This window comes from Paroedura picta, chromosome 1 (assembly GCF_049243985.1).
Source record: "Paroedura picta isolate Pp20150507F chromosome 1, Ppicta_v3.0, whole genome shotgun sequence".
Taxonomy (NCBI): domain Eukaryota; kingdom Metazoa; phylum Chordata; class Lepidosauria; order Squamata; family Gekkonidae; genus Paroedura; species Paroedura picta.
Window position 1 is genome coordinate 84,848,515 of NC_135369.1, and position 27,247 is coordinate 84,875,761.

At 41.6% G+C, this 27,247-nt stretch overlaps 2 protein-coding genes across 9 annotated transcripts in view; one reads left to right on the plus strand and one right to left on the minus strand.

Annotated features, from left to right (window-relative positions):
* The window catches only part of TARBP1 (tRNA guanosine 2 -O-methyltransferase TARBP1), a 48,438-nt gene extending 31,334 nt beyond the window's left edge, over window positions 1-17,104 (plus strand). For 3 of the 7 annotated variants that reach the window (XM_077345961.1, XM_077345952.1, XM_077345979.1), the window contains exons 15-30: window positions 925-1,115; window positions 1,391-1,643; window positions 1,738-1,926; window positions 3,551-3,750; window positions 3,890-3,961; window positions 5,860-5,995; window positions 6,726-6,836; window positions 7,186-7,335; window positions 10,352-10,438; window positions 10,777-10,973; window positions 12,249-12,330; window positions 12,850-13,021; window positions 13,231-13,422; window positions 13,864-13,988; window positions 15,916-16,052; window positions 16,779-17,104. In XM_077345961.1, coding sequence (XP_077202076.1) covers window positions 925-1,115; window positions 1,391-1,643; window positions 1,738-1,926; window positions 3,551-3,750; window positions 3,890-3,961; window positions 5,860-5,995; window positions 6,726-6,836; window positions 7,186-7,335; window positions 10,352-10,438; window positions 10,777-10,973; window positions 12,249-12,330; window positions 12,850-13,021; window positions 13,231-13,422; window positions 13,864-13,988; window positions 15,916-16,052; window positions 16,779-16,944 — 2,460 coding nt within the window. In that variant the 3' untranslated portion in view covers window positions 16,945-17,104. The other 4 variants (XM_077345970.1, XM_077345989.1, XM_077345999.1 and 1 more) reach the window with 3 other exon arrangements.
* Window positions 17,105-17,742: 638 nt separating this feature from the next.
* On the minus strand, window positions 17,743-22,207 carry COA6 (cytochrome c oxidase assembly factor 6). Of its 2 annotated transcripts, none has more exons than XM_077346022.1 (3): window positions 21,857-22,207; window positions 20,083-20,235; window positions 17,743-18,014 (listed from the first exon to the last, which is right to left on the minus strand). In XM_077346022.1, the coding sequence occupies exons 2-3, from the start codon at window positions 20,224-20,226 to the stop codon at window positions 17,919-17,921; spliced, it is 240 nt and encodes a 79-aa protein (XP_077202137.1). In that variant the 5' UTR covers window positions 20,227-20,235; window positions 21,857-22,207; the 3' UTR covers window positions 17,743-17,918. The 2 variants fall into 2 exon arrangements, with proteins under 2 accessions (XP_077202137.1, XP_077202144.1); XM_077346029.1 differs by having other exon boundaries at window positions 22,013-22,205.
* Between the last annotated feature and the right edge of the window lie 5,040 nt (window positions 22,208-27,247).

The window sequence follows — 27,247 nt, forward strand, 5'->3', positions numbered from 1 at the left end:
CTAGAAAATACATGGTTGCTTGATCTTGGCTTGGTGGGTAATGAATTGTGGACACCTCTGTATGTGTGTATGCAGATATAATTTAAGCTGTTACTAGTAGCACAAACATTACGTGAGTATTTGAGCAAGGACTGTAAATTTCAATAAGTCATTGCAGTGCAATTTTAAAAAGAAAAGATCCTTTCAGCTGTGTTTTGTGTCTACATGAAGAGCAGCTTCCAGACTAGATCTATTGCTAAGCTCAAATATCCATGCTTTCCTTTGATTTAGATAGCTAATATTTCACTACACATCGTCTTTATTAACTCAATGTGTACCTCTTCATTAACAGTAAATTCCCCTCCCCAAATAATACACCAACTCATCAGAGCTGCATGGTTTGTTTTCATGCTGGGGATGGGGAGAAAGGGGGGCTGACCAGATTACATTTGCACCTTACTCTTCAACATCTTCTAAGAAAGGTATTTGTGCACGCCGGTGTTTCCTGCCCTCTCCCATGACCTCAAAAAAGCTGATGTTGGAAGTGGCAGGACAAAAAACACATGAACTAAGGGGCTGCACTTATGTGACTTTTTGATCCTGTGGTCTTGCAGCCACCAGTATTCACTTTCTAGAGTTATGAGGGCTTCTTGGGAGAAAGAGGAGGCAGGAGTGTTCTTATTTATTTCAGGATATACAGGCCCTCTCAGTAAAAAAATTCCTTCCAGTTTTCATCTGGAGCTTCATTGGACACAACTTACAGTGGGACACTGAAACCTTGAATCTTATGCAATGTGTAAACTTAATTCTCAATAACAGACCTTTTAATCTGTATTTGAACTGGTAGAAATATGTGTATAAATATTAGATTTGCTTTTATATACTTTGTTAGAGAATGGTTAATTAGGCTTTCTTCTTGAAAACTGAAAATATCCTCACTTTCAGGAACTACAACTTGGGGAACAGATTCAGAAGGTGGTGAGCATGGCATCACTAAGTGTGGTTTGTGAAATTATGGATCAGATGCCAGCTCTTCAACTTCAATCTCTGCCAGCAGTTGAAACTCTGAAAACAGTTATTGCCTGTTCAGAGCTTAACCATGTATTAAAGAAGCCTTGCAGTATGGAAAAAATTAGGTAAATGGATTAATCACTTTCATTTATTATATTTTTTTTATCTTTGGTGTAATTAGTTGGAAGTATGTTCCCAGCAAATGTCTGTGGGCTTGTGCTGTTGAAGCGTCTTTCAGTTCCTCTTAATTTTAATGGGTCTTGATTTCTAACTGGACTTTTGAATTGAGTATGTTTTTCCTTTGGAATACTATAGAGCGATTTATTCTCCCCCCCCCCTCTTGAAAAAGAAAACCAATCTTTGTGATGACCTAAATATAGTGTATATTTAATTTTTACAGTTCCCTTGAGGAGGTATCATCTCATCAAGGGTGGGGGAAAATCGTAGCACGCTACATACATGATCAGTGGGTTTGTCTTCATTTTACTCTCAACAACTATCAAAACCCTTCTAAAGATGAAGATCTGGAACAGTTTTTATTTGATGTTCAGAAGTATGCAAGGTGTCTAGAGTCTGCACTGGAAGCACTAACAATTCTTCCTTCTGACCATGTTTTACCTGTGTTTCATTGCATGAAAATACTTGTTCCCAAGGTAAAGAATTGAAAACAATGTACAGCTTTATTAAGATAATAATAGTCTCCATTCCCCCCTAAAAAACTAAACATTTTCTCTTTTTTCCCTTTAGCTTCTGGAATCTTCTGAATCTTTATGCATAGAGGCTTTTGATCTGGCATGGAAAACTATATCTTCTCTTAGTAACACACAGCTAATATTTTGGCCTAATTTAAAAGTTTTTGTACAGTTTGTATTTAATCCTGTGGTTCTTGCTGCTGCTGCAAAGAACAAGAGCAGAGCATACATGAAAATAAAAGAGGTAACTGTTACAGATGGAGTTAGGTCTAGTAGTAAAATTTGCAAAAGGAGGTAGTGAGGTTGGATCTTTTCTGCTCTTCCCTTCCCAAAATAGCCTGTTTTTTTGTTCTGAAAAGCATCTCAGAGGGATGGGAGAGCCTTGTCAAGAAAATGCTCTACTTATCGAGGCACGGCATCCAGAGCCTATAGAGTAGTGGTAGTAACTCCATGGCTCATGGAGAGTCACATTTGCAGTTCCATGACCAGAAGAGCCATATGGCTACTATATGCCCTGTACAGTACAGCATTCCAAATATACACATGTAATACAGCACGTATACATAATAATGTAAGAGATACTATTATAATTATTAATAATAATTAAGTTTTATAATAAATAATATTAATATCACTAATAATATCACTAGTACATACATGACTATAATATTAATGATAAATACATAACTAATACATGCATTACTATAATCCTAAATTATCAGTAGGCATGCACAATTTTTTTTTAACTGGTATTTGTCGGTTCTGATCTATTGGCCCTAAAATATTGTTGGCTGATATTTGGGCTGACTTTAAAAGTTTTTAAAGACTGCATACGCTTTCCCAACAAACAGCAGAGAGTCGGGAGCAATCTACTTCCGCCTCTCCACTATTTTCCTGATCTACCTGAAATTTCAAAATATATCTTGGAAAGGCTCTATTTCCATGCATAGGATGTGGCCAGCAGGTCAGAGCAGCTCACAACTTACCCATCCCATTCCTCTGGCTGCAGATTTTAAATTGAGAACCTGCCAACTACAAGCCCTGCTAGGCAGTCAGCTGGCTCGCTTTCCCGGGACATGAGGCAGGTACTGAGCTTAAAGAGCCGCATATGATTCCTGACCTGCTGAGTGAGTATCACTGTTGTAGAAATACACACCACTAATAGAATATGGAGAAAGAAGTGATATTGCCTGATTTCTCTTTGTTCCTGCAGTGCCTTTTCTCTGGGGATGCTCTTTTGACTCTCCAAGAGGCTTTTCAGAGCAAACTGCAGCTTGGGGGACAGAAGAAAAGATCTCCAACTCTATCTATGAACCTTTCCACTGGCCCAGCTCATGATTTCTTTGTTAGTTTATGATTATTGTTTTGGTTTGAAATCCCTCTTCTATTAAACTACGACTTTATGATATATTTTGAAGCTTTAATAGGTAATATCCACTTGCAGTTTTAATGGAAAGGATCCTTGATCTTTTTCCAGTCCCAGACAGACAGAAAGTTTTTCAATCTTTTAGTCCTTTGTGTAGGAATAACTGCTAGGCCTGTGGACATCTTTTACCTGACGATTTGAAAATTGAAACTAGCTTATCTATCTCCATCTTCACAATAACAGAAGTATTATGCATATATTTGTAAACTATGTATGCTTTTGGTTTGCTAGATAAAGCAAGAGTATGGAAAAAACGCTGCTCAAACCCATGACAAAGCTTTAGGGTTGTTGCACCAACACAAAGGAAGCTAAATCTAGCAATTAAAGTAAAACTTGCTTGTTTTTAACAAGGGGGTAAAAAGGGTTATTAAGTTAAATGTTTGGATTTTTTTAGTTGTGTTTTTTGCAAGGTACATAATAGTTTTTCTCCTCCCTCTTTCAGATCATGTTTCAGTTGATTGAAATGTCATCTACAAAGACTGGAGTTTTTAATACACTTTTAAGTTATTGCTGTCAAACTTGGATGTTTCCTTCTTGTGATAATGAGAGTACTGTAGAAAATGCTTTCTTGAACGCGGGCAATTACAGCGAACTTCTTGTGGAGGCTTGCTTGTTTGGAACTGTTTTCAGGCGTGATCAAAGGTAAAAAGAAGAACTATTCCATTTTGTATTCTATATGGGCTGGATAGCATAAGAGATTTTAAGAAACAGTATAGGAGTTTATTTAAAAATCTTTAATTCAGAATTGTTTTTCTTCTTTTAAACACCAATTATTTCCAAGGCTCAATCAGGAGGTGTGTGCTTTTGTGGAAAATCTTGGCAGTGAATGTGCAGCAAATGTTGTTATAGAAAGGTCAGTATTTAGGAATTTGGTTTTGTAATATTTAACTGTAGCTGCTTGTTTTCCTGTATATTGTTCAGTGTTACATTGTTTCCTTTTCATATGTTCAGTTTTTATGGTTAGTGATTATAAATGTATTTGCAAATATGTGATTTAGCATCTATCTTCAGATCCTTTCATTGACCCATTATGCACGGGGGTTTTAGCGCGCATTCGGGGTGGAATGGCAGCGACTAAAATCACCGATAACGCACGGAGTCGGTTGCAACTGGCTGCAGATTCGGTGCACGCCGCTGAAAAAGTCGCGTTAGCGGAACGCGGAAGAAAGCGCAGCTTCCCAGTCGACCAGGGCGCAACCGGAGGCGCCGCCGAATTGACCGTGTGCATCATCAGGGAGGCCGGAGGGTCGGAGGCGGCGTGACCGCTCAAGCGGCTGCCGGAACGAACGGCGGCGCAGGCTGGGGGGAACCCAAGGGAACATGGACGGAAAGGCAGCCGGAGAGTTCACAGTAGAGGGGGGCGAGGGGATCGCCGCGGCTAAGGACGGCAAAGAGGCCGGCCACCCACCTCCCACCCATTCCCAAACACACACCTCAACCACAAACGAGAATGGAGGCGAGGTCTCTAAGAAAATACAAAAACTTTATAAAACAGTACAAAGCTTAAAGTAGGGGAAACAATATAAAGGGGAAACCTATGGGGCAGAGGAACCGGGGCAGCAAAGAAGGGGAGAGGTGAACTGGGAGTAAACGAAGGGGAAGGGGAAACATGCTCCCTCCCCCTCCGTGCCTGACAAACCCGGCAGAGCTGCACCTGCGCAGGCTGCTTCCACCCTTCCTGGCCTCCGCCTCCAACACTTGCCAACGCAGTGGCGCGCTCGCCTCGCTTCCCCTTAGCTCCACATCGATGCCTCGTCACCCGCCGCTCCGGGTTTTGCCGCCGTCGTGCCCCATCCCGTGCATAACCGGTTTGCCTCGCGTCTTCCCCCTCCGCGTTTTCCATGTGACCCGAAATCGCCGTTTCGGCAGCTGTGCATAATGGGCCATTGAGAGAAACATGTTGCATATGTTCTTCTGAAGCATGATTTTTTTTAATTGTGCTTTGGAGCATACATGAATGCTAAGTTGTTAGGAATTCACTGAAGAAAAAGATAAGACTCTTCTGTTATAAACTTCCTGAATATAAACAGAATAATTATAGATGCTTAGTTTTTGAGGAAGACCAATGCTAAATAACATTTTTGCAAAACACTGCTCCTGTATTTTACATTGAAATACTTTGCTTCAGTCTTTAGGGAAAGAGTGCATTATTTCAGGCAGTCATGGTGGTGGTTCATTAATATAGAAATATTAACTTTCCTTAAACATAGCATTAGCATTTAAAATACATTTAAATTTTTCTCTTCATTATATTATATCTCTTATACAAATGTAGATAGAATCCCATCACTCATTTGTATTAATTTGCAAAATGATGGTAAATCTAATCCAGGTCCTACTTAAGATGAATCTTCTATTTGAATTTGATATTTATTTTCTCCTCCCCTATCTGAATCTGGATTTTATTTCTTAATGATGATGCTTTCTAGGGATAATGACTAACTTCAGCAGTTACAAATGTGATTCTGATAAAGCAGGAGATTCTTATAAAAGTGGCAGGAGTAATATTTTTTCCTGTATTTCAAGTGTGCCCAATTCATCCAACTGTTTCTCAAAGATGAGAAATAACATATGGTCCAAGTTCTCAGGAATAGAAAGTCTTGCTGTGAAAAAAAGACTGCATTTGCAAATATGTTTTTATAATACAATTTCTAGTAAAGAAAAAATGTATGATTGATCTTCAGTGCCGTACTGAGTGTTGCAAAAAAATATTAATGGATTCTCATATGCAAATATTATAATGTATTACAGTACAAACAGAGATGACCATTTTGTGAGAGTCTGTGCTATCAAATTCCTTTGCTTGCTAGATGAAACAAACACATTGCACAAGAAGTTCATAGAAGATTTTTTCATGAATCTGCTTGATAAAGTAAGACCATTTATGGTGCGTTGTGAGTGCTACATATTTAAGCTTTGTTTTGGCTACAGGCTCCTCTAATTCAGTTGTCCCAAATTGACAGTGGGAGCCTGATAGTCCCACTTACTTGGCAGTTGTATGCCTGGCTTTCAGGTGCACGGAGAGCCATTCATTTCTTAGTTATAATTGTGGATCAGAAAGTGGGTGGGGTCACTGTAATGCAGGGTTTGTTAATGGGTGCCCTTTTTCAAATGAAAAAGTTTTCCACTGTAGGATCAGGACTGGTAAGCACCTGCACATTCCTTAGTGGTTTCATATCCTCTACAAGATTTAATTCTTCCAAGGAGGTGCAGCCCCACCTCCTAAGTTAGTCATTTGAGATCTGTCTTCCTTCTATGGTAGCCGTTTTATGATGGCATTCACAATTCTTAAAATTCTAAAGTTGTCCACATGTTCAAAGAGCTTGGGAACCCCTGTTCTTGAGCCACTACACTCCCTCATTTTCTAAGATGGACAATTCAGCCACTGTTTTATTGCCCAACCAGACTTTACTCCAGCTTGGCATAAAACTTAGTTTAAAATAATGTTCAGCAGAATAGAGAAATCAATGTCTTACATGACCATAATTTGCTGTAGGGATTTTTTTGAAAGGTTGTACAATGTTTCACCAGTATATTGGTACAGAAGAAGGTATGACCAAAGGTGGAGAAATCCTATCATCCAATATATTGTATATCATTGTTCATGTTCTCCACAGAGTGAACTGATGTCCAAATCAAAAACTCGCTATTATGTGAACTCCTTACAGCACAGAACTAAAAATCGACTATGGCAGACACTACTAGTCCTTTTACCAAAGCTTCATGAGGTATTATTATTGTGTATAGAATGCTTCATCATTATTTTTGACTAGTAATACTCCAACAGAAATGTTATCCTAGAGCAGAGATTTGAACCTATTGCCTTCATGTAGAAATCATCAGTAATTGTTTCACCGATTTGCTCTGATATGTTTATATTTTGCTGTTGCATAGGATGAAAAGGAGAGGAAATATTATCTACAGTTTTAATTGACATACCTTGCATGGGCAGGAGAATAACATTATAGCTTTGTACTCACTGAAGTATTGTTAGGAATGAAACATTTTGAAAAAAACTATGATAAAATAAATATATTTTCAAAGTACAGCTGATTTAATACTTGCTGTTTTATTTAGGATATTTTGACAAGGACTATTGATAGGATTCTTCAGGCTGGTTATAGCAACAATCAAGCATCTGTAAAGTATTTAATAGAGTGGACCATCATCTGGATTCTACACAAATTTCCTCATTTTCTCCAAAAATTTTGGGATTGCTTTAGTTATGTAAGAATTTTGAACTTTAATTAAATGCTTAATTTGAATGCAAATATGGTATATTGTCCTAGAGAACAAGTTTTTGTTCATTCATAAATCCCTTGCACGTTCACTGGATTCTCAAGTAATGCAGCTGTATTGACTCTAGTGCTTATGTGGATTCCTGTAGCTCACATGTGCTCTTGTGTGCTAAGAATATCTATAACTCATCACTATTTTACTTTGTTTCTGCACTGGCTTCCTTTCATGCTTAATACCACTTCTAGTATTCTAGTACTAATTTATTAGCATTTCCCACCTCACGTTCTTTCTTCACTTGCATTCTGTACTTTTTATTATTATTATTATTATTATTATTATTATTATTATTATTGGATTTATTACCCGCCACTCCCTTGCGGCTCGTGGCGGGTTACAACAGTATAAAACCCCATAAAATACATTAAAATCCCATTGACACATCTGCAATTAATAAGCTACCTGGCAAGAGCGGCTAATCGACTACCCATTCCCCCACTAGCGGGTGGAGAGGGGATACTGATGGTACCCGTCTCTTTAATCCCAATCCTCAGGTCCCGTGGGGGCATAGATGTTAAGCCTGGTCTCAACCGTAAACCTGGCGGAAGAGCTCCCTCTTGCAAGCCCTGCGGAACAATGGGAGGTCCCGCAGGCCCGCAGCTCTCCCAGGACTCATTCCACCCGACGGGGGCCAGGACCGAAAAGGCCCTGGCCCTGGTCGAGGCCAGGCGTGCTTCCCTAGGGCCGGGAACGACCAACAGATTTTCTCCCGCAGAACATAAAGCTCTGCGGGGGGCATAGGGCGATAAGCGGTCCCTCAGGTATGTGGGTCCCAACTCGCGTAAAGCCTTGAAGGTTAAAACCAAAACCTTGAACCGGATCCGGGCAGCAATCGGCAACCAGTGCAGCTGCCTCAGCACTGGCTGGATATGGGCCCTCCAAGGTGTACCAGTTAGGACCCTAGCAACTGCATTCTGCACTAGCTGAAGTTTCCGGATCAAGGACAAGGGAAGGCCCGCGTAAAGCGAGTTACAGAAATCTATTCTGGAGGTGACCGTTGCATGGATCACCGTGGCCCGGTGTTCGGGGGACAGGTAGGGCGCTAGTAGTCGGGCTTGGCGAAGTTGGAAAAATGCCTGGCCCGCTACTCTTTTGATCTGTGCCTCCAAAGTCAGGGAGGCATCGATGATCACACCCAAGTTCCTGGCCTGGGACGCGATGGTAAGATGCGCCCCTCCCAGGGTGGACAAGCGCGCTTCTTGTTCCCGTCCCCTACGTCCCAGCCACAGGACCTCCATCTTGGAGGGGTTGAGTTTCAGGCGACTCTGCTCGAACCATTCTGTCACCGCTTCCAAACATCTGGCAAATGGTTCCGGGGGAGAGTCCGGGCGACCGTCCATGAGGAGATAGAGCTGGGTGTCATCAGCGTATTGGTGGCAACCCAGTCCAAAACTCCGCACCAGCTGGGCCAGAGGGTGCATAAAAACGTTAAATAATGTGGGGGAGAGGACCGCGCCCTGTGGGACTCCACATGGAAGTCTGTAGGAGCGCGAGAGCTCATCCCCCAATGCTACCCTCTGGGTCCGGTCCTGGAGAAAGGAGCGTATCCAGCGTAAAGCTGTGCCCCGTATCCCCGTTTCGGCAAGGCGGTGGACCAGCAATTCGTGGTCCATGGTGTCCAAAGCGGCCGACAGGTCCAGAAGAACCAGCACTGCCAACCCGCCCCTATCCAGCTGGCGGCGGAGATCATCCAACAGGGCGACCAGCACCGTCTCCACCCCGTGGCCAGGTCGGAAGCCAGACTGATATGGATCGAGTGCCGAAGTTTCTTCCAAGAATGCCAGGAGCTGGTCTGCCGCGGCCCTTTCAACCAACTTGCCCAGGAACGCCAAGTGCGATACTGGGCGGTAGCTGTCTGGGTCCCGCGGATCCAGCATAGATCTTTTCAGGAGAGGGCAGAGAAGACGTTTAGGGGCGATCTCATCTATAGCAGCCGATAGGCGGGACTGCCAGTCCGCCACCAGGGCCACCAGTGAGTCGCCAGGAGGCATCGGGTCCCACAGAGCATTCCGGAATCCAATTGGATCCATGAGTCTCCGCAGGCGGGCTAAAATACGCCCGCCGCCCAACTGGGGGGGGGAGTGGCATCCTGAGCCGGGCCCGCAGGGCATAGTGGTCTGACCATGGCACAGCCAAAGCTGTATCCAGATCCACTTCTATCCCACTTGCATTCACTTCTATCCCACTTGCATTCACTTGCATTCTGTACTTTTTATCACACTGCTGTCAAATTATCTCAAACAGCCTCAGTCTCCACTTTCTTCTACTTCTCTTGAAGACCCTCTTCCTCCTCCTCATGCAGCAGGGCCTTTTCTGAGCTGTCTTAGCTTCTACTCACCTGTTTGTCTATGTGCCTGAAGTAGAAACCATGTTCTCAGCAGCTAGAAAATAAAAAATGAAATAGAACAAATGTAGTACTGGCCTGACATCCAGCCATCAAATGGCAATCCAGGCATGGTTTCTGGAAGCAATGAATTTAAGGAGTTTTGCAGGGAAAAAGAGATTGGAGCTTTGAAGACAACCTGTGAGAAGTGTCTCTATATCCTTGCTGTTTGAGCACAGTGGTATTGAGCACAGTGGTATTATTATTTCAGTGCATGAAATAATACTGGTATGAGATACTCTATAGTGGGTTCATGTCATAATGTACATTCGGGACATTCATTAGATCAAATCAGAATCAGCGTAAGGAACTGTGCTCCAAAGGAAGTCAATACAGATCCTTAGAACACTATGTATTGTTTTTTGGGGTCCATTCTCATCAGAAGGTGAACTCCAGACACTAGTGTCCATCAGGAGAGTAGCTTTGGCCTCCATCAATTTTCCAGGTTGGCTGTATAGTTTTATTGAAGTCTCATGTTGCTATGCCCAAGTCTGGCAGGAAAAATTATTACTGAGTTATAGGCATTGAGAAATCTCTATACTGATATATTAATTTTTATTTTAGGATGAAGACTGGCTTAAAACTAGCATTTGTGCATTTTTATCAGTGCTGTCACACTTAGACACAATTATTGAGAATGCTTCTGAGAAAGTAAGTGGTTCCTGGAAACCTGATTTAGTATAGGGTTTAAAAAACAAAAACAAAACCTGTGGAACATTCAGGATTATACTGTATGTATTACTGCTGTGTTGTATCATATCAAAGACTGTTGTAGAGAAACATTATAAATTGGAAAGTGTTAGAATATAAATTGGAAACATAAATCTGATCTCTGGATATAGAATTCCTTAATACACTTGAACTTTACATATAATTCAGAGCCAAATGTAAAATGTCTCTTATTTAGAAATTGGATAAATAATATTTATCTGATTTCATTGCTGTCCAAATATTCTTGGTTGTGAACTGACAGGTGCGCTTTTCTCTAGATCCCAATTGTGAAGAAAGCCTTAGTTGTTGTTCTGCAGTGGTGCTTCCATCACAACTTTAGTATTCGACTTTACGCTTTAGTTGCTCTTAAGAAAATCTGGGGAATGTGCAAAGAGTTGTGGATGGATGATTTTGAAACTTTAACTCCAGTCATTGAAAGTTGCCTTCATCAAGCAGAAAGCATGCATGGAACAGGGTTAGTACATATTTTATATTATGCTCTTTTCCTTTGCTTTGCTTTGTTGGCATAAATCTAATGAAATGCAAAGGCCGTTTTGGGATGAGTTGTGTTTACTCAAGAATTATTTAGCTACTTGTATAGTTGTGATGTTTTTTTGATTTAAGTTAGATCATTCAGAAAAAAAGTAAAAAGGAGCGCTAGTTGAGAAAGTGAAATTCTTAATGAAAATGTGACTGGAATTTTCGTTTAATGATTCTTTGGATGTGCAGTAGACCAAGAAACAGCACTGTACCAGTGATACATAACACTGTGCAAGCTTTTGAGTACTCATCAGGCCAGATGTTAGAAAACAAAGCGGATTTTAAGATGATGATTTTAAAATTTTCTCATGTTAGCACACGGTGGATATTCTGGCAGTGTCACGGACCAGCTCCCCTGACTCTCCCACAAAGCCTCACACAGGAGTGCCGTCCTGCCAGGGAGATGAAGAGGATGGACCCCGACCCATCCACGCTCAGTGGCCACTCCAGAGTCTCCCACAATGTCCTCTGCAGCCCTGGGCCATGCATCCCTGCCAATCCAGGGAAGGAGAAGTCCACCTGGCCAGTTGGAAGGAATGACAGAGTGTAGGACAGGAGGCTGAGCTGTGTCCTCCACACTGAAGGAGGAGGCTGGGAGCAATAGCCGTAGCTACTCCCAAGGCCAAGTTCATCCCAAACGGTGACCTCAGCATCCTGAACATGGTGGGTGGGGGAAGGCCAGGGATAGGAGCCCTTTATGCACTTGAGGGTTGGCTCAGAGAGGTGAATAAGGAGGGCAGAAGCATAGGTCGGGGAGGAAGTGGAATGTGGTAGTAGTGAGGTTAACTACCCGAAGCCCAGGGGAGTGACGGCTGTGTAGTTGCTGGCCCAACTCACATTCGGAGACCTAGCATAAATCTCCAGCCATTCCTCCCCCCTCCTTATGGTGGCAGAGAGCAGTGCAAGGCCAAGCAGCACCCCAGACCACAACACAAAGATAACAATGTGAGTTTATGTAGGCCAGGGTCTTCTCTGGCTGTCAATGAGAAAGGTGGGTTATATGAATAATAAATAAATCAAAGCACTTAATGTATTAATGTTCCTGCACTAGTAAGAAATTTCTTCATTTACAGTGTTGTGTACTTTCTCTATTGCTGTTTTATTCTATTTGGAAACAAACAACTCACAATTAAAAAAGTAGAAGTGATTAGTCAGTGGCTTGGTAATTTCATTCATAAAAGTTTGTTATTACCATTTTCCCCACTTGCAGGAATGCTAAAAAGAATTGGCAGCGCATCCAAAAACACTTCTTTTTTGAAAACTTCCATCCAGTTAAAGATTATTGTCTTGAGGTAAATATTCAGATTTGTTTTTAAAATGCTCCTCCTAGATTTGCAGCCTATTTCTTGATTTTCTTTGAAAGAGCCAGTGTGATGGAGGTGATGGTACTTGGAGCAGGAGACTTTGCAATCCCTGATTGGCCTCAAAATATCCTTGGACCAGTCACTGGCTGCATTCAGGCATTTCATCAACCTGATGAAATGTGTACAAAGCCAACCTGTTTTTGGACTTTGGCTGAATCCCTCATTCTGAAGGAATCCTCGTTATGTTAGCCATAACATATGAATACAGGTACTTAAGCAGAGTGTATTGCCCCCTCATCAAGCAGTTAAATCTAGGCTTAGATTCAGGGGGAGGGGTATGCGTGCAGTAGGGTGGGATGGCTAAGCAGCTCATTAACATTTGTACATCATGAGAAGCTTGGATTAGCTTTAAACCAGGATTCTTTTCTACTCTGTGTGAATGAGAAAGAGATAAGAGCAAGGTGCATTTTTAATATTGATGAAACTTTTAAAAATCCTATTTTGCAGACAATATTTTACACCTTACCACGTCTCTCAGAAATTGCTGAAGAAGAATGGATATCTCTCAATAAGTTTACATCATTCACAGACATTCCTTTGAGTGTAACATTTCCATGTACCTGTTCTCATACTGAGCTCCTTGATCTAAAGCCCAATGACTGGTCTCAGCAAGATATAGGTAAATTTTAAGAAGACTAATTATCTTTGTTAAATAACTAGTGTATGCAACCAACTATTAAGAACTTAATCTGAATATGCTGGGATGTTTAGGACATTTGTTGCCTTCAAATAATTATTATTTTATATAAAACATTTCTAGCTCTCTTCTTTGTATGCCTAACTCGGCATACAATAAAAATTAAAGTCAAATTAAATATTCTATTTCAGGTTTGAAATCAGCTGAGCCAGTTAATCAAAAGCAGTGGACAGATGTTCAAAAAAAAATTATCCCTTGGAAGAACAGTACACTTGATCTGGATCTAGAGCTTGTATTTCAAGATCGGGCTAGTAAACTTGGTAAATCAAACAGTAGACTGATTGTAGTGGCTTCACTCATTGATAAACCCACCAATTTGGGAGGTATGATTTATTATTTTAAACCACCAGCATTTATTTTAAATTCTTATCTTATAATTAAAAACTAACAAATCTGTTTTTGTATTCACCCTAGAAATATTGTATGAATTTCAGATGGAAATAATTTCTTTTTAATGATCAAGCTGGAGCACAGAAGGGAAGCATTTTCCTTTTCCTTCTCCCTTGTTGTGCTAATTACTGTGCATTAGTTAGTATAGCCCCTTGGAGTAATGAATTGTTTGCAGGATTGTGTTGTAACATGTACGTACTAAGTTTTTAGACAGTCATAAAGTAGAAATTAGAGCTTTCTGCTTATGTGCTTGTGTATAAATAGCTTATGTGTGAGCTTATTTTGAATCCCTACCCATCCTCTTGTAGTATACAAGTGCAGTACTGAATTGATGAATCAGATTTGTTAGTTGAAAATGTTTTGTTTATTTGTAGGTTTGTGTCGTACATGTGAAATATTTGGTGTGTCAGCTCTAATTGTTGGCAGTCTTCATTATGTAAATGACAAACAGTTTCAATATCTCAGTGTATCTGCGGAACAGTGGCTTTCCCTTCTTGAGGTGGGTAAAAACGCCTTATTTCTGTATCACATAGACTCAATTGCTATGCAGAACTTATGGAATCACAGAATCCTAGAGTTGGAAGCAGGGCTATGACAAGATGTGATGCCTCTGTTGTTACAGTCCAAGACTGTACTTGCCTTCTGAATCACACTGTCCACAAGTATCTCAAGATCATGTTTGCAAGCACACAGCTACTAATTACTACTCTTTGGGTGCCGTTTACTTCCTTTTTGTTGCCCATGTTTCAGGGACTGCAATATGGGCAACTGAAGCCTCTTACCTTGGTTCCATTTGACCCAGCCTTCCCAGCCGAGCCACAGCTATTTGGTCTTCTATGTTGAATGTCTCCTTCCCCTTGTGGTTTCAGTTTAAAGCTCTCTTGATGTATCTCTCAAGGTTCCTGTCAAACACATTCTTACCCAACTTGGATAAGTGAAGTGCATCATGTGCAAGTAGGCCCTTCTAGAAAGCCTATTCCATTATTCTAGAATCTAATGTAGCCAGCGGTTCACCTCCAGCTCCCAATGTTCTCTTCCCTTTATAGGCAGACTCAAAGAGAAAACTAGTGCCCCCATTCATTTCAGCTGCCTCCGAAGATCTTTATAGTCAGCCCTAGTATGTTGATGGCCATGTTGTTCATTCACATGTGGACCATCACAAATGGGTAATGATCCATAGCTATGCTCAGTTTGGGCATCTGGTCCATATTTTTAATCTTTGCCCCAGCAAGCAACACATCTCTTAGACTAAGTGGTGATGTGACATTCTATGCCCCTCAGTCACGTGTGACCAGCACTTTTCTTTTCCTTTGAATGCTATTTCCTCCTATCCACAAGTCTTTGATTTCATTTTGGATCTTCCTCTGCATTTGTCGCTACTTCCATCTCTTCTGCAAGGGCTTGAAATCTATTCCTGAGCTTTAATGGCACAGCTCTAATGAGCAAGAGTACCATCTTGCTCAACACCTTCAGGCTCATATTGTAACAGGTTTACACAACTCCTGTCAATGAAATACTCTCCTTCCTTAAATTCATGCAGGGTTTTAATCCTCTCCTCCAGACCCCTAATGTTGTTGTTAGGTGCGAAGTTGTGTCCGACCTAATATTCTCCTCCAAAAGCCCTATCAATTAACACTAATGTAGTTTTGTCTTGTCTTCAAGGAGGAATACAAACATGGCACACTGCTTGCAGGTGACTGGATATGGGCTTTGAGTATCCATTGTCTTGCAAATAGATAACTTCACTCCAAAATTTTTATTTTTAGGATAAATATGTTAGTGATCCCAAGACAAATAACCCTTTGGCTTGCGCCTCTGGTAAGGCGGAGCCTTAAGATCACAGGGTCACAGCCCAGCACTAGCTTGGAATCCCTCTGGTGTACTCCACAGCCAGCACATACTTCCTCAATCAGCCACAAACAAAAGCACTTAACAGTAATTAACAGAAACCACTCTAGCAGGCTACAAAACATTACCTCACCCACAAATACTGTCTGTCCTTTCTCTCCCTCACACATACTCAAACTCAAACACACACACCAGACTCAGATGAGGCAAAAAAAGGGAAAAAACCTTCATCTTATTCATAACTAGTCACCTCCTTTAAACTACAGCTTTGTTCCTTCTACAAAAATGTTTTCCCTGAAAAATTCTAAGATGGCCTTCCTAATATCTTCAGGCAGACCATACTGAAATGGGGGAACCACACAGCAAATATGCATGAATTTTGCTGATCTTGCTTGTTTGCAGAGTGGCCGTCTTTACAAAATGGAAAGTCTTATTCAATCAAAATGGATAATTTTACTGTTTTGCTGTACTCTTGATGTCTTTTGTACCTGTTGTATGTTAATGATCAACTGTGTTCTGTTTGCTGGTCTTTGACTGTATTAAATCTCATCTGATCTGGAATTTTTAAAAATGTGCAGGTAAAGCCATTTCAGCTTATTGATTATTTGGATCAGAAGAAAACTGAAGGTTACACTATTATTGGTGTGGAACAAACAGCTAAAAGTTGTGATCTAACAGAGTATCACTTTCCAGAGAAATCCCTGTTGTTGCTGGGGTAAGCAACCCCTCCCTCACCTTCTGATTTTTAAATTCTTCCTCTGGTTGATGTTGGTTCTCTTTGTGTAACAGCCCCCCAATCCACCTCCCTGCTATTCAAGAATCCTATGCTTCATTGTCTGTGGCCTTTACTGGAGAAAACAAATTCTAAAATAGGTGGCCAAACTGTGGCTTTCCAGATGTTCATGAGCAACTGGCACGAGCTCATGGGAATTGTAGCCCAGAGACATCTGGAGATCTACAGTTTGGCCACACCTATTCCAAAGGTGCCAGTATGGTAAGATTTTGACTATGCAGGGTTGTATCCCATCCTCTGAAACCTGACCCTTAACATTTATCTGTTCACTAGCAAGAAAGCCCATTGTATCAATGAATACAACCAGCACTAGCTGCACCAGCATGCTCAGGACATTCCAAGAGCCTTTAGTGGAACTGCAAATGCTGTGCCCTTCACCAGGGGTAGTCAACCTGCGGTCCTCCAGATGTTCATGGACTGCTGTTCCCATGAGCCCCTGCCTAGTGCTAAAAGAAAAAAGATTTCTCCTAAAAAACTCTCTACCCAGTGGTGCCAAGGTACTTAGTTTCAAGAGTTCTGTTAACCAGAATAAAGAAATAAGATTAGGTATTTGCCCTCCTGCAATACTGTCTTCAAAAGGAACTGAAACAAAATGAGTTCTAGCGCCCTGTATTCTCTAAATCTGAATGTTTGTGTTTTTATCATCAGAAATGAGCATGAGGGAATTCCTGCAAATCTGATTCAGCAGCTGGATCTTTGTGTAGAAATTCCACAGCAAGGAGTTATTCGATCACTTAATGTCCATGTAAGTGGAGCTCTGCTGATTTGGGAGTACACAAGGCAACAGATCATCAGGCAAAAAAGACAGCAATAAATACACAATGCATATTGGAACTGCTGCTTTGATGGTGCTATAAAATCCAAGGAGCAATTTTCGATGCAAGACAATGTTTTGTATGTGTTAATTAAAATATTAAATGCCTTAAACCATAACTTTAAATAAAAGTTCAGATAATAAATGCTTTTGAAATACTTGAGGTGGTCTTGGTGTAGATGCCAGAGGGATATTAATGTAGACCTACCTTGTTGTTGACTGTAGTGCACTCAAGTCGCTTACATTCTAGCAGAGACAATGTTTTCTTTCCTCTTTCTCAAGTCTCCCCCATACCATTTCCACTACAGTAATACCAGGGACCCAGCAGCAAGCGGAACTATGCTAATAGCTTCAGAATGGCAAACTGTGGGGTCAAGGGTTCAAAGTGCATGACCAGTCTTTCCACAGCAGCAGGAATAAGGGGAGCTGAAGGAAGAGGACCAATAGCAAATCTTGATTTGCTTTTGGCATATGTGAAATGGCCATGAAAGAGACTTGCTCAGTGGAGATATAGATTTATAAATACCCAGTAAGGAAAACATCATGTTCATTGTTAATTGGTAAGTCTTTTAGGTTACATTAGGATGAGGAAAGTAGCATGTAATTACTTGCAAGTGTATCCTAAAAAAATTAGTTTAGAAGTGGATTCATTGTTCTTCAAAAATGGAGAGTGCTTCTGTTCATATTTAATGGAGCTCGAACCCTTCACAAGTTGAAAGGATTGAGATGGTCACATTTCTTCTTACCCTGCAGTCCAAAAAAATGGATGGATACTGACACCCAATCCAGAAACAGTAATATCTTTAGAAGTTTTATTTACATGGTAGCACTCTCCTCAAATGAGGCAATACATCAACATTCTAGCCATCACATGATTGGTTCTCCATTTAATTCAAAAGAGGCTGAAGGCACACCAGTGCTTTTCTTCTGCAAACATTTTTACCGCTGAAGTAACCAGAAAAAGGATAGCGTAATTAGGACTTCTCAGGGTTCTCTGTAGGCTGATATTCTCCTGCTTCTATTTTAGCTTTATATTTTAAATACTCTCTTCTTCTATCGAAGTATTTAACCTGTTTTGAACAAAAATCATTTTGTTAGAACACCAGGTTGGTACACCAAAATTAGTGTTCTATAATTCAGGAACACTGACCACTGTTACAGCAACCTATTTAATCATTTCTATCTACTCTCCGAGAGCCTCTTGTGGTGCAGGGTGGTAAGGCAGCCAACATGCTGTGTTGAAGCTTTGCCCATGAGGCTGGGAGTTCAATCCCAGCAGCCGGCTCAAGGTTGACTCAGCCTTCCATCCTTCTGAGATCGGTAAAATGAGTAGCCAGCTTGCTGGGGGGTAAACGGTAATGACTGGGGAAGGCACTGGCAAACCACCCTGTATTGAGTCTGCCAAGAAAACGCTAGAGGGTCAGACATGACTCGGTGCTTGCACAGGGATACCTTTACCTTTATCTACTTTCCAACAACAGTTCTCTGAGTTTAATGAAGACCATTTATATAGTTTTAATTGTTAAAGATACAAGCATAAAAACACATTTATCTGGCACTAAGAATTTACTTCACTCACCATCAGCCATATAGTTGGAGGGAGGGAAATCCATAATTGAGATACCACCACAGAAAAATCCCTGTCTAATACAGGCACACACTGTCATTCAGATAAATGGTGTCAGGGCTTCAGATGATGACCATACTAATTCATACAGTACCAGCCAGTAATTTACATAGTCTGGGACAAGGGACTTCAGAGTTTTAAAGATGTTAACTGCCACTCGGGCTATCAATTTGCGTCTAGACTCAATAGAAGCATGTACTCTAATTACTGCTACATAAATGAAAAAACAGTGGAATGGTGTCATGCAGCTGGAAGTGTCAGCAGACGCAGTAGAATCTGGCACTGATGAATTTCTTATCTTGGATTTTCCCCTGTTGACACATTTGAAAATACTGTGAGAAAAAAAGGCACTGGATGAATTTTTATGAAACTAGAATGTACTGGGTTCTTGTCATGTGAAGCATGATGTTATTGAAGAAAACTCTTAACACAACTTGCATTGCTTTGAAAACATCAATGAGAACTGAACAAGAAGAGATCATGCCTTTTGGGCTTTCTTCCAAATGACTTGGCATATTCTTCTAACTTCTGGTTGCACTGTGCCCTTTAAAAACATTTTTGGGGACTTGAGGATACGATTAGAGTCTGTGAATGTGTAAAGTGAGGCATTTAGTGCACTGATAAGGATCTACTGTTGTGTGTGCCAAATAGAGCCACTTTGAATTTTGATGGTGTTTGTTTTGTTTGCTTAGCTAAATAGTGATACACCAAGTAACCTTACTGCATTTGATCTAACTGAACTGTCTTCAGAGATAGCCCCCACACCCATTGCTGGACATTGCACTACTGGTGTACTATAGCAATCATTTGCAACTGGATTGTTTAGTACCACACAAGAAAATCAAATTGCTAGTGTCTGCTATAGCATAATATCCAGCTATACTTGGATGCACCCCTGAATATAACTAAAGAATAAAAGTGTGACATGTTACAGAGAATATGCAAGTGACCAGTTGCTGAGACAGATCTAATAGCACCCCCAGAATGCAAACTTGTTTCAAGGGGAGTGCAACCCCATACATAAGAGGCTGCCTCTCCAATGCTTGATATGGTACAGAACTGACCAACTATACCTGCCCTGAGGGTTTGCATTTATTAGCCCTCATCTATTCCTTTACTGCCCCAGAAACCTGTGTAGAATAGATACTTTTGAAAAGGAAAAACAGTAGATATATACAATACAGTGGGTACCAACTAAACACCAATTTACATGTTATAAGTAACATTCATATTGACTTTAAAAAACAACAATCTAAAGGATTGTATGATTCTGTAGCTCTTTATAATCTGTTAAGTAGAATGGCATTATCTAGATTCACCTCACTGGTCAGATAAAGCGGTTTGGTAAAGAACAGGATAAAATTGTATTCCAGAATACCAAAACAGAGTGGGGTAACGACAATGCTGGGTAACTTTGGTTACTGCCTTTGGTAGACCCAAGATGACAAGTACAATCAGTGTCCTTGTATCCTGTACAGTTTCTATGAGTTTGTAATCCAAGTGTCACTTACCCATTGCTGTGGACATAAGCTTTCAAAAGATAGCTTAGACTTGTCACACTTGGCTGTATTTTCCCTATTTTCATCTAAGCACTTCCAGAACGTATCCCGTGCTTCCCAGCATGCTTGCCTTTCCTTCATTGATGGTGCTGACATTAGTTAATACTGAAAGATAAAAACAAAGCATCCAAGAAGTTCCCTAATTATATGGTGATTCAATAGCGATCATCCCTCCTAAACATGCTATTTGGAAATAAGATGACCTAAATTCAATTAAATTTGGTAAATGTACTCGGGAGGCTACCCATCTAATTCAATCCTATTGTTTTTGTTTATTAGGAAAAATGTCTCACAGAGGTCAATGGAAGTCATTGTTATTGCAATCTTAATGCACACTTAACATAAAATCTCAAGAGGAAATTTAAAATTGTGATGTCACTTAAACCAACCTATCCACACAGCCTGAAATATTTACAGCCAGATCTTCAGCAGGTTTAATTGTGTCAATAAGGTTTAGCAGGATATAATTTTAGACAAGCAGGTTATCTACCCAGATAACCCATACACCCAGACCCCACCCATACAAGTTTACTAAACAAAATCTGTCCCACTGAATTCAGAATCTAGCCTTTTCCATAAGTCTACTTATCCAAACTACCAACTGGCTTCTCCATCATCAGAAGCTATAACACAGAGAGGCAAAGAACAAAGTTTCTTTCATCAACCTGATTGACCGGCTACTGTGTGTGCTTCCATCAATACCTAACTATTATACAGAAGGGGTAAGATACTGTAAGGCCCTTTCAGTTGGATCTGCTTTCACCATTTTCAAGAAGAGTTGAGTTTTATGCCCCACTTTTCACACCGAAGAAGTCTCAAAGCAGCTTATAATCATCTTCCCTTCCTCTCCTCACAGCAGACACCCTGTGAGGCTGAGAGAGCTATGACATAACTGCTCTATGAGAACAGCTTTGATAGGACTGTAACTAGCTCAAGTCACCCAGCTGGCTGCATGTGAAGGAGTGGGGGTTCAGATTAGAGGCCACTGCTTTAGAACATTGCCATGTAACACCACCACTCCCTGCTTGTTACATTCTTCTTTTGCATGGTACACCTTCTTGTCAATTTCCCTTAAAAATAAAGATTTTCCATTTAGTGAACTTCACAAGACAGCTTTGAGTTTAGGATAACACTGTCACATTGAAGTTCATGATTTGGAGCCTTTTGTTTCTCATTTGTATAAATAAAATTCTGTTGCTGTCTTATGACTATACTACAGGTCAGGAGATGCGACACCATAGTAGTTACTACACATAACAACAACTAGTCAATTCTGAAGAAGCAAAACTTAAATCTAAGTGTTAGCTCATCTTGGTATATTGGAACAATGAATTATGGGTACACTAAATGTTAAGGAATGCAGAGCAGCACTTCATAAGCCGCCCGATCACTTAAATTATGCGTCATTTAACGGGGATCTAGTCTTTCAAGCAACAATGACTCGATATGTATTATAAAAAGCACTGTACCAAAAGTTAGAAATGCCAGTTTAGCACCAATTGTACACTAGGCTACATTAGATACAAAATCTATCAAGTCCGTTAACGTGCATGACAGTAAGAGGGAGGATTGCCAAACGATGAGTTTACAGACGCCTGAAATAACTTGTTGTGAAAGGAATCTGTCAAAATATTCATTTGAATTTAAGCATGTTTAGTTTGCAAACCATTAAAGAACATCTAACCACCCATTAACGTTTGAGGTGGTGGGATGCCGCAGCGCATACCTTGATACTTAGAATGCTTCGAATTGAACTGCGGAGGGGGCAAGACTGAGGTGCGATGAATTTGTTCTTGGGCAAGCTCAAAAGAGCCGCATCATGCGGAAGCGGCCTAAATACCCGCAGAATGCCGCCTCCTCTGACACGGTCTCTCTCCCTTACCGGGGCCTGAGACCTGAAAGGGCGCAACGCGTTCGACCCCCGCGACGCGGCCAGACGGACCGGAGCAGACAGGCGCTTCTTCCTGCTGCTGCTGTGCGCGGCCTGCCGATTCCTCTGCTGCGGGGACGGCCACCAGCACCACGCACACGCTGCCCTCCCGGATATAGGGCCCAGGCGAGGGAAGCCGGAAGTTTGCTTGCGCCCGTAGACGTCGGGCTGCGGGGCGCTGTGCGCGTGCGTGACTCTCCCGAGCGGCTTTGCACTGTTGCGAAGTGGCTGCGTTCCGAGTTGTAGCCTCGGAGGAAGGGCAGCGGGAGCGGTTTTGCTTCCCTGATGGGGTAGTTTCGATCCATGAATTTTAAAAAAGGTCTTTCCTTTGAATTTAAGGAAGCACATGCAAGGAGTCTCTGGCTTCGTTGCTGTGGTTTCTGAGGCGCACGTGTATTCCCACCTTTCAGGCTTTTCTGTACTTTTGCTTATGGTTCATAAATACAAAAATTCCAAATAATATTAAATAGCTCCTTCGGCGTTTCTGGGCGCAGCCTGGGGAGTATAATGCCATGCAGGGCATCTGTTTTCTCCAGCCGAACTGAGAGCCACCGTGGGGGACTGGTTAGAAGCGGCGGCTTGTAATCTGGAGAACCGAGTTTGTTTGTTTGTTTATTTATTATGTTTATATACCGCCCTCCCCAGAGGCTCAGGGCAGTTTACATAAGAACAAAGAACAATACGTAAAACGGTCTATAAAAACATGTGAACAACCTTACAATAATAATAACTAATAGTTGTAACCATATAACAATGTAACAGTATAAACAATACAACAGTGCAACAATACAAACAGGTTCAGAGCATATTGGTGGAATTCTGAGGGGGGCGGGGGGGGGGGGAGCAGGGGCCCTTCGGTTGCTGTTGATTACATCTGGTCTCAGCCAAATGCATGATTCAAATGTTTGATTCTCTCCTCCACCTGCAGTCAGAAGGGTAACCCTGGCGTAGTCATGGGCCTGTTAGAGTGCCTTCAGCCCTACCTACCCCCACTGGGGGGGACAGCGGTGTCTGTTGTGTGTAGAGGAAGGGAAAGGTGGATACTCCTTGGGTAGTGAAAAACTGCCTTGCTGTTACTGCTGGTTGCTGTAGCAAAGCCACATATATTATGATATATTTAAACCGCCAATATTGGCATTTCAAGCAATTCACAATGCTGTACATTTTTAAAAAATAGAATTGTACCTATGTAAATGAAGCCAAGCCACTCTTTTGCTACATTGATTTGGAGGCAGAACTGGAAAATGTCCTCACCCAAGACTTCAACTAGTTCTACTAATTGTAGGCTATCGTGTTTCCTATTGGAAAGTGTATCCAGCTATGTTGTGAGCTGCCCTGAGCCATAAGGGAGGGTGGTGTAAAAATGTAATTAAAATAAATAAAGATGGGCATCCATGGTCTTTAGATTGCCATCTGTTGGCTATTCCACCACTTAGGGTGGCCTGTCTGACCCATGTCGATCCCGCTTCCTGCTCTGTGGAATGACCTCCCTAAGGTGGTGAGAGGAACCCCCTCCTTGGGCATATTCAGGAAGTGCTGCAAGGTCTTTTAAGAGGTTTATATTCCAGGCACCTTTTTAAGGCATTTGCTTTATTTGTTTTATATTATAGGACAAGTTTTAAAACTATTTTCGTAAGCTGCCTTGAATAACAATGAAAGACATGGTAAAAAGTGTTGAATGAATGGATACGTTTTTTCTTTTTTCTTACAGATTAAGACTAAATTTAGTTAACATATATAGTTAATATTTTGATTTTTCCCATTTAAACAGTGGGGTGGGGGGCAGAATTCAGCCTATACACATATCTGCTGTTGTCATTATAAGGAAGATACTTTGAAATAACTGAACTTTTGCTTATGGCTTATTTCATTGAGGGCTAGACCAGACTCTAGCTTTGTGCAGGTTGCATTTTAATCAAAACTGTAACCATTAGTGGCTGTATATATTTTGTAAAAGCCACTGTGGGAGAAGATGTGTCTGAGCCTGTCCAAGGTCTGTCCGACCACTGCTTCCATTTCCACGGCTAATCCGGCTGTGTCCAGCAAAGCTTATGGTCAGGACAACAGGAGACCGACATTTAATTAATCTGAATAGGTCATGGGGGAATTTCCAAACTGCTTTATACAGTCAAAATAGTGTGAGATAGACCATCTATCTAGTCCTGTACTGACAGTATAATCCTCTCAAGAGGATTTAGGAAGCCTTTGAAGTCCTACTGCATTTTGTGGCAATTCTGGGAAGTTTAATCTGGGACCCAGGCTTTCAAATCATGTACTCTACTCATGGTTCTATGGCTTTCTCTCTGCATGTCTTGGAGTATTGTTGCCATATTATCAATTATAAGTTGTTCGCTTAAAGTAGCCATTCAGATGAGATTTACAGTGCAATCCAAAATGCGAAGACAGCCTTCCAATCCCTAAATCCCTAAAAATCCCTAAAAATCCCTAAATACCCGCAGAATGCCGCCTCCTCTGACACGGTCTCTCTCCCTTACCGGGGCCTGAGACCTGAAAGGGCGCAACGCGTTCGACCCCCGCGACGCGGCCAGACGGACCGGAGCAGACAGGCGCTTCTTCCTGCTGCTGCTGTGCGCGGCCTGCCGATTCCTCTGCTGCGGGGACGGCCACCAGCACCACGCACACGCTGCCCTCCCGGATATAGGGCCCAGGCGAGGGAAGCCGGAAGTTTGCTTGCGCCCGTAGACGTCGGGCTGCGGGGCGCTGTGCGCGTGCGTGACTCTCCCGAGCGGCTTTGCACTGTTGCGAAGTGGCTGCGTTCCGAGTTGTAGCCTCGGAGGAAGGGCAGCGGGAGCGGTTTTGCTTCCCTGATGGGGTAGTTTCGATCCATGAATTTTAAAAAAGGTCTTTCCTTTGAATTTAAGGAAGCACATGCAAGGAGTCTCTGGCTTCGTTGCTGTGGTTTCTGAGGCGCACGTGTATTCCCACCTTTCAGGCTTTTCTGTACTTTTGCTTATGGTTCATAAATACAAAAATTCCAAATAATATTAAATAGCTCCTTCGGCGTTTCTGGGCGCAGCCTGGGGAGTATAATGCCATGCAGGGCATCTGTTTTCTCCAGCCGAACTGAGAGCCACCGTGGGGGACTGGTTAGAAGCGGCGGCTTGTAATCTGGAGAACCGAGTTTGTTTGTTTGTTTATTTATTATGTTTATATACCGCCCTCCCCAGAGGCTCAGGGCAGTTTACATAAGAACAAAGAACAATACGTAAAACGGTCTATAAAAACATGTGAACAACCTTACAATAATAATAACTAATAGTTGTAACCATATAACAATGTAACAGTATAAACAATACAACAGTGCAACAATACAAACAGGTTCAGAGCATATTGGTGGAATTCTGAGGGGGGCGGGGGGGGGGGGAGCAGGGGCCCTTCGGTTGCTGTTGATTACATCTGGTCTCAGCCAAATGCATGATTCAAATGTTTGATTCTCTCCTCCACCTGCAGTCAGAAGGGTAACCCTGGCGTAGTCATGGGCCTGTTAGAGTGCCTTCAGCCCTACCTACCCCCACTGGGGGGGACAGCGGTGTCTGTTGTGTGTAGAGGAAGGGAAAGGTGGATACTCCTTGGGTAGTGAAAAACTGCCTTGCTGTTACTGCTGGTTGCTGTAGCAAAGCCACATATATTATGATATATTTAAACCGCCAATATTGGCATTTCAAGCAATTCACAATGCTGTACATTTTTAAAAAATAGAATTGTACCTATGTAAATGAAGCCAAGCCACTCTTTTGCTACATTGATTTGGAGGCAGAACTGGAAAATGTCCTCACCCAAGACTTCAACTAGTTCTACTAATTGTAGGCTATCGTGTTTCCTATTGGAAAGTGTATCCAGCTATGTTGTGAGCTGCCCTGAGCCATAAGGGAGGGTGGTGTAAAAATGTAATTAAAATAAATAAAGATGGGCATCCATGGTCTTTAGATTGCCATCTGTTGGCTATTCCACCACTTAGGGTGGCCTGTCTGACCCATGTCGATCCCGCTTCCTGCTCTGTGGAATGACCTCCCTAAGGTGGTGAGAGGAACCCCCTCCTTGGGCATATTCAGGAAGTGCTGCAAGGTCTTTTAAGAGGTTTATATTCCAGGCACCTTTTTAAGGCATTTGCTTTATTTGTTTTATATTATAGGACAAGTTTTAAAACTATTTTCGTAAGCTGCCTTGAATAACAATGAAAGACATGGTAAAAAGTGTTGAATGAATGGATACGTTTTTTCTTTTTTCTTACAGATTAAGACTAAATTTAGTTAACATATATAGTTAATATTTTGATTTTTCCCATTTAAACAGTGGGGTGGGGGGCAGAATTCAGCCTATACACATATCTGCTGTTGTCATTATAAGGAAGATACTTTGAAATAACTGAACTTTTGCTTATGGCTTATTTCATTGAGGGCTAGACCAGACTCTAGCTTTGTGCAGGTTGCATTTTAATCAAAACTGTAACCATTAGTGGCTGTATATATTTTGTAAAAGCCACTGTGGGAGAAGATGTGTCTGAGCCTGTCCAAGGTCTGTCCGACCACTGCTTCCATTTCCACGGCTAATCCGGCTGTGTCCAGCAAAGCTTATGGTCAGGACAACAGGAGACCGACATTTAATTAATCTGAATAGGTCATGGGGGAATTTCCAAACTGCTTTATACAGTCAAAATAGTGTGAGATAGACCATCTATCTAGTCCTGTACTGACAGTATAATCCTCTCAAGAGGATTTAGGAAGCCTTTGAAGTCCTACTGCATTTTGTGGCAATTCTGGGAAGTTTAATCTGGGACCCAGGCTTTCAAATCATGTACTCTACTCATGGTTCTATGGCTTTCTCTCTGCATGTCTTGGAGTATTGTTGCCATATTATCAATTATAAGTTGTTCGCTTAAAGTAGCCATTCAGATGAGATTTACAGTGCAATCCAAAATGCGAAGACAGCCTTCCAATCCCATTGACCTCAGTGGATTTAGAAAAGTGCATCTTTTTAGGATTGCACTGGTAAAAATTTGTGTGTGGGCAGGATAACCAAGATTTTAAGATAAATAGTACTTCGAGGATACCTTTAGTTTCCCAGCCATGTGTCTTCAAGGTAAAATAAAACTGATTGATGAAATAGTTCGGGTCATATAGAATCATAGAGATGGAAGGGGACAAGCCATCTAGTCCACGTCCTTGC

Coding starts and splice junctions, on each gene's coding strand:
- COA6 (XM_077346022.1), bottom strand. CDS start 20,226: ATGTCAGCACCATCAATGAAGGAAAGGCAAGCATGCTGGGAAGCACGG. Junction 18,015..20,082: donor GCTTATGTCCACAGCAATGG/GTAAGTGACACT, acceptor TGTTCAAAACAG/GTTAAATACTTCGATAGAAG.